Genomic DNA, 7,581 nt, shown 5'->3' with positions numbered 1-7,581 from the left:
ACTCTCTCTCCTGCTGCCATGTGAAGATTGTGCCTACTTCCCTTTTGCCTTTTGACATGATTGTAAGTTTCCTGAGGCCTTCCCAGCCATGCCTCCTGTACAACCTACAGAACCGTGAGTCAGTTCAATCTCCTTTCTTCAAAAGTTACCCAGTCTCGGATAGTTCTTTATAATAGTGTGAAAACAGACTAACACAGCTTTCTTCCCCTATCAAAAGCTTATTGACAGGCAGAATCCATAACTAAATATTCTGGTGTTGTCCCATCCTGGGAACACGTGCACTTGAACGGAAAGCTCTGTGGGAAGGGAACAAACATGAATCATTATGGCTCAACATGGGCCAGCAGGGTCCTAATAGGTGCTGGATTATCTAGTTCTCTGAGTAACACTGTGAGGTAGATACAGTTATCTCAATTTTTACAGACAAGAAAACAGAAAGGAAATAGAGACAATAGCAAGAAAATGTATGTCAGGAATGAGTGTATAGTGTGTATATGGATGGGGTGGCGTTGGTCGGGGGCAAGTCAAGGAGAGGAGTGAGAATGTGCCCTGAGTGAGCAAATCACATCGACTTTGCAAATTGAGTCCTGGAACTCTCTGAACACAATTACGGAGTCACTCTTTCTTGAACATACTATACTGTTCACAGCATTTGTCTTACAGCTGGGCCTTCTTGTTCTTTCTTCTTCTTCTTATGCTAGTGGTCTTGGCTGAGTAATCTCAGGAAAATCAGAGACCTCCCTTTTTTTCTAAGACCCTTCATTCATTCTAATCTAACGTGTTCAAAGATGGGTATCGAAACTCATAAAAGTAAGAATTTACTTATTACTGCAGTCAATCCCATTCCTTCTGTTTCCAACCAGTTTTAATCCTTAAACGTTCACTGTTCTGTTTTTAATTCTATGGTCTTTAAAATTCTGGTATCTTGTCTTTCACTTTGGTCTTCAATGTAGTTAAAGTAAAATTTTAAGGGGAAAATAAGAGGTGCGATCTTCTCACAACTTTATGAAGTTGATTCCAATATGACAATTGACAAGTGCAGGAAGGCAAAAGTCTCTTAAATCAGATGTTTCCAAAAAGTAACTTTGGACATCCACTGTCTTCCAAATAAGTTATTGTTTTCGCTACTATGAAAATAGAAATTATATTGTGATGAAGTTACTCAGTTTTCTCTGTGCAAGGAGGCAGAAAGGATAGCCTAAGAATTATATTTTATTAAATCTGTATTCATAAAATAATTATAACAGTAATTCAGTCACTCTGTAATTTTAGTAAAGGCAAGGAAAGCAGACTTGACTTGAGAAATATGTTTTATCTGTATTTTAATCAAAAATGACTTATATACAACAATCTGCATTTAAAGAAAAACTTGATATGTTCAAATTCATACCTAACAACATTAAAAATTATTTCTGAATTTTCATAACCCATGTAATTGTATATGAATGACATTAAAGTTTGCAAACTAAATAAAATAGTGATGTAAACTGCTCAACAAATTTCGTCTAGGTTGAATATATTCACTCAAGAAAAAAATTATTTTTATTGTACTTGAAGGATTCTGATGATAGAAACAATATTTTATATGATAGCAAACAATTAGTAACAAATGAATTCAGTCCTTTTCAAAGCATCATTGAGCACTTCAGAAAATCTGAGTGTTGGGAGGAAAGAGTTTATTAACCTCAGTCCTTTATTAGTGAGAAGATAACCATGCAGACATTATTTGGTTGATAAGATATTCCTGAATAAATAGAGGATAAAGGCAAATCTAAGATTTAAAAAATAATATTCTGCCATGCCCTTTTCCTTCCTTCCCTTCTTCCTTCCCTCCCTTCTCCCCTCCCTCCTCCCTCTTTTCCTTCCTTCCTTCCTTCCTCCTCTCCTCCTTTTCATGTTTTTTTCATGCGATCCTATGGCCAAAGAAATGTTTGATAACTTTTTGTTGCACAGAAAATTGAAATAAACTTCATGATTCCATTAGAGTTATAACAGTTGTGTTTTCTTTCTCTTTTTCGGCAGCTGATTTATTTTCAGGGCTGATGTGTTTAGGGTGGATTTGAATATATAGGAGGGTAATGAATGGTACTAAAAAAAGTCCATGTTTACACTTCTCCTTTTTGTTATGTTTCTACACTAATGTGCATTTTGATAATTAGACAATTATAGCCAATTGTATTTGTTAAATCCTAGTATGGAGACTTAAGTAGTCTCTGAATAATTTTTGTGCTAACCTGTAGTTCTCACTGTTGTTCCAAAACTATATCTTTGAACCAGGAAGGTATGCAGTTTATTTAAAGGCATTATATTCACCATCTAACTCTGTTATGATTAGTTGTATGACATTTGTCAAATTCCCAAATATTTATACGCTCAGTTTTCTCATTGGTAAAATGGAAATGTCGATGTTTTTGGGGAGATTAAATGACATTGTGCATAAAGGCATTTATCATAGTGTCTGTACAAAGGCCAAGTAAATGTTCTGCTTCTAAACCTATTCTCCCCAATATATGCAAAATATCAGACTACGTTTTATGATTACTTAAACTCATATAAAAATAACTCAGGGATTCAAGAATATGGCTCTTTAAAAAATTACACCTGCATAAAATGTGACTATAAGATATGTGTGATAGTTTTAAATATATACAGTTTGATATAATCTATTAAATAATCTCCGAAAGTAGACACTTTCCAACACTTTTATCATTGCTCAAAACTTTCTTAGACCTTATTAATGCAAAACTCGCCAGAAGCAAATTCTGAGCCGTATAAAAAAATCATCAATATTGTTTTTATTTGACTGAAAATCAAGTCTAACTTTGAAGGGCGAAGAAAGTCCAGTGAGATACTCTATCTCATTTGAAAGAGCTTTGTAATTCATAAGAAACTATGTAGATATGAAGTGTCACAGAATGGGAAGTACTAATGGATAAGTATCCTTACTGAGATATTAACAATTTTGCCATAGGCTCTTAAAGAAATTCTGAAAACCCCTCAGTGTTTGAAGCAGTGTTCTAGCAGCACCATTATTGCTTATACAGTCCCCAAAGCTCCCATCTGCAGATAAACAACACCCATCTGAGCATGTAAAACTTAGTTTTTTTTTTTTAATCATTTCTTCTGTTGACTTCACCGCTCTGCTTTTGTTCATTTCTTGCCATTATCTTCTATCAGTTAATTTTATCCATACATCTTAGAATGCTAAAGCATGCTCTTCAGTTGGTTTGTCTTAAGAATTAAATTTCTCTTAAGTTGGGTCTGAAATTTTGCTATAGCAAGCCAATCATGACTTGGGCTGGAGGGCAGCAAATGAGTGCCTTAGTATCACTTTTTCCCAAGACTGATGAAGAGCTGAGGTTGAAGTAAAAAGGTTTCAAAATAGGTTTAAGTTTGTAATTTGTGGAGTGTGTCAAGGTGAGTGCAAATGAGTTGTTAACCGAGTGGATCAGGGAATGTTAGGTGTGGAATGGAAGCCTAGGAAAATGGCATCCAGAACTGACAGGTAGAATGAACACTTCTGGTTGTGAGGCATGTTTGAACGGAGAGTAAAACCTGACTGGGCAGCTTAAAAATGTTGTGATTTAAACGAACCATCCTTAGATCATTTTGTTAACTGAGAACTTAAGAGAGAACAAGGTTTGATGGTATATTGTTTCCTGATTGGCAGAAATGGATTTTACCTCATTAATGTTTGCAGTTGGCTGTGTCTTGTTTACCTCTTTGTCAGAAGTCATTTCAAATTTGTTTGTTTTTTATTTGAGGTCAGCAATTCCCTTTTCTATTCTGTGACTGTATTAATTATATTTTCTCTGTTGACTGGATGTGATACTTATTAATAAAAACTAACTTCTCTTTTTCTTAAGTATAGCCATAGACATATCCTATTAGCGTCTATTGAGGCAACTTATCCCAACTGAGAAATTAAGGACTGTTGGTTTGCAGCTCCATTAATGAGCAAATAGGAAAAAATCTAAAGCATTGCATATCATATTTTCTGTACATGTCTGCAGATATTCATAGGAACCTTAGAAATGCGTAGGTAGCCAATTGTTCAACATCAGGCTTTAAAAAGAAGTAGTACATCACATTTTGAAAGTGGGTGAAAATATCATTTTTGCTAGAAGAAAGTGAAAAATATTCTTCAAAAATTTCCACCAAATAATTAGCAGCTTTATTGGAGATATTCGTAGAGCAGGCATGTGCTTCCCAACATAGCTAAATCTGTGAGGCAAAGAGAGAGGCAGGAGCAGAGGCACAATACCAAAGATGCAGTTTGAATATAACGGAATACAAATCAGATGTTACTAAAATACTGAGCTTTAAGGTTCATCAGTGGCTAAGTTACAGTGGATCAAAATTATCAAGGTTCTTCAGTGAAATTATGCGAAATGCTTCTCAAGAATCTACCCCATAACTTATAGACATTCAGACATTTCCTTCTACAGGTTGCAAAAATGGAAGAGTCTCTTGAATATGCATGCATACTACTTGCCATTGTATGTTTTGATTTATTTCATGATATTCTAATTTCAGTACTTTAAGAAATACTGCATACTGTTTTCATTGTCTGGCAAATACACTTTCAAATGAAAACATTTTTAATTTAGAAAGGAAGGGGCTTGGAATTGATAGTAAAATTACAGATACACTAAATTCTTCTTATTCAAAATCACTTCTGTGCCCTTCACATCTTCAGATTTAATAATATTAGAAGTTAAGAAGGTTTTCAGTTAGATTCAAGAAAAGACATATTTTTAAAGTGTGTCATTTAAACGTTGAGTTTTAGGGACTTTATGACTATTTCAACTTGGCTTCTGAGAAGTTAATGTGACATATCTTTTCATAAATATAATTGTTACATTGAAAAAGGATCTCTTATTCCTGACATATGCAGAGAGAGAAGAAATCGAGACTTCAGTAAGGTATGTCAGGACAGAAGAGTTCAGTTACCAAATCCCAGGAAGTAACATCACCACACCTATCAGAGTGAATGTCATAGATTCAGTCGCCGCTGCACATCCTGCTCCTGTTGTGTCTAAAGTACTGCCAGTGTCTGTTTGATGGATTTGCTTTACATCACTGAAGTTCATATCATCTGGCATCCCTGTAGAGGCAAATAAGAAAGCACAGGATGATGCATGACCACTTCACCATAACACGTCTAGAACAACTCTTAAACTCAAAGTGTGGACAGCTTGGTTTTTGGGTAGCATTCTCTGTGTTCACCTAACTCTAAATGATTAATATGATACAGGTATTCCCGTCCTACTTAAATTGGAGAGTTCAAGCTCTTGGGTGAAAATTCTCAGAAATATTATAAGAGCAAAGTGAAAATATTTTTAGCTTTTTAACATTTTTGGAACATTTCTGTGCCACTGGTAAGAAAGTAAAGACATTTAATTAATTAATATATCCTGAGGTATGGGATTGTCCTTGTTTCAGAGATGTATCAACTGCAGTAATTGAAAACTTTTCCTGTGAAAATAAAATCAGGTGAAGGGATATAATTGAACAGAATGTTTTTTAAAAGTAGAATTTATACCATCGTATTTTAGATTAGAATAAAGTAGGCCTAAGATCTTTTTAAAATTTATTTTTATTTTTACTTGACAAATTTTATCAATACTACTGGGGTACCTTGTGATATTTTGACATGTATACCAGGAGGAATGATAAAATCAAGCTGGCTAGCATATCCATCACTTCACATCCTTAGCATTTTTCTTGTGGAGAGAACATTTGAAATGTACCTTCTTAGCAATTTGGAAATATACAATACATTATGAATGATAGTCACCATGCTGCAAAGTGGTCTAAAACATTTCTTCCTCCTATCTAACTAAACTTTGTACCCTCCACCCACCATCCCCCCTTCCTTCCCCACACCCATCCCCTGGCAGCCACCCTTCTACTTTGCCCTTTTATGACTTCAGCTATTTTAGATTTCACATGTAAGTGAGATCAGGGATAGTACCTTTATGGAAATAGAAAATAGCAAAGAATAATAGCAACAAATGTTAAATTTTATCTTTCATACACACACACAACTGTGAGGATGGAGGTGTAGATATCTATCAAAAGATCAAAGAAGTTGTTAATGGGTGGACTGGAGAATGAAGTTAGGGATAAAGTGTTTCATTTTTAAAAATGCAGGCAAAGTCATAGACCAAGACGCAGTCGCATTCTGGTTATTACTTCCGTACGTTATGAAACCTGACAAGTTGAGGAAAAGAATAACCCCTAAATTAACTGGGTTGAAATAATTGCTTTTAAAAGATGTTTACCTTAGTATGATATACTTAGGGAATTACTGATTCGCCACTTATTATCTAGTGCCATCAGCGTTCTGAGACTGACTGAATTATCTCATGGCATGCCACTATCAGTCACAATTAACAGATTTAAATTCATTGTTACTACAGCCACAAATATTGACATGGTAATTACAGAGAGATTGAAAAAATAAACTTCATATAAGGAAAAGTCAATATTTATGTAATTAGGCCAATACATATATATAATTCAGAAGATAAGCTCTGCTGCATTCAGAGATGAGAGCATTAAAACGAAGCAAAGCTCTGCTGATCTGACATATTGATTTTACAGTCTGAGCTCTTACATTATTATTCATTGTTTGGGTGCTTGTTTTGCCCTTCTGTGTCATCAGGCAAGATGAATAAACTAGTGATTCCCTGTTTTTTTTTAAATAGGGACTAGAGTGGAGTGCGAATATTTTAGTCATGGCTTTATACCTCTTGTTAAGCTTAACAAGAAGCTTTGAGGACTCCAGGCAATTAAAAATATATTTTATTCTAAGATAACTACATAAATTTGAGCTTTACAGGATTTACTTTTCATTTTTAAGCATTGTGAATTTGTGTCTGGACTGGATCCGTGAAAAAGGTTTTCTTATGCCATTCTGAGCTTATATTTCATTCATTCATGAGCCAGACACTGATTCGGGTTTACCAGATGCCATCATGGGTGAAAATATGTAAGTAGAAAGATGTTAAATCTTATGCCTGCAAGCCAGACAATGGCAGGAGAGCTTTTCTGCCTTCAATCAGATGCTATTTTACCATCTTACATTGAGGTGTTACTAATAAATGTAACCGTTCTAAGGAATACGGACTTTGAGTAATAAGTATATGAAAAGAATTCAAGATCTTTTCAGGAGACTGGCAGTCATAGCTGCAGTTATGGATCAAATCACAACCTTGTCATCTGTAAAAAGACATTAGCGTGCCACAAAGTCCAGCTCCATGATTATTTGATGCAATGATTATTTTCATAAAGAAATTTAATTAACCAAGCTTATAAATTATACCAAGTCTTATAAAGGCCTATAAAAGAAAAAATTAGTTTTGAGATTTATTGTATTAATACATTAAAGAAAAAGTAATTTTTGAATACTCTTATATGCAACACAAAGGTGTCAATAAATTCATAGTTTTGCTCTTGGTGGTTTATGGTCTGATGGGGAAAGAAAATTGTGTTGTTAAAAAATAAAGGCAATATTAATACACAGGTACAGGCCTGGTGATTGGTGCTATGAAATATGGTAGGCTGGGAGCAGTG

At 34.6% G+C, this 7,581-nt stretch overlaps 1 protein-coding gene across 1 annotated transcript in view; it reads right to left on the bottom strand.

Moving 5' to 3' along the window:
• Positions 1 to 4,151: 4,151 nt before the first annotated feature.
• GPC5 (glypican 5) overlaps positions 4,152 to 7,581 on the bottom strand; it is a 1,481,119-nt gene continuing 1,477,689 nt past the window's right edge. The window contains exon 8 of the mRNA XM_011933784.1: positions 4,152 to 5,107. Coding sequence (XP_011789174.1) covers positions 4,950 to 5,107 — 158 coding nt within the window. The 3' untranslated portion in view covers positions 4,152 to 4,949. The remainder of the gene's footprint in view (positions 5,108 to 7,581) is intronic.

The sequence above is a fragment of the Colobus angolensis genome, unplaced genomic scaffold (assembly GCF_000951035.1).
Source record: "Colobus angolensis palliatus isolate OR3802 unplaced genomic scaffold, Cang.pa_1.0 Scaffold13, whole genome shotgun sequence".
Taxonomy (NCBI): Eukaryota; Metazoa; Chordata; class Mammalia; order Primates; family Cercopithecidae; genus Colobus; species Colobus angolensis.
This window is presented reverse-complemented; position numbering and strand designations above follow the sequence as displayed.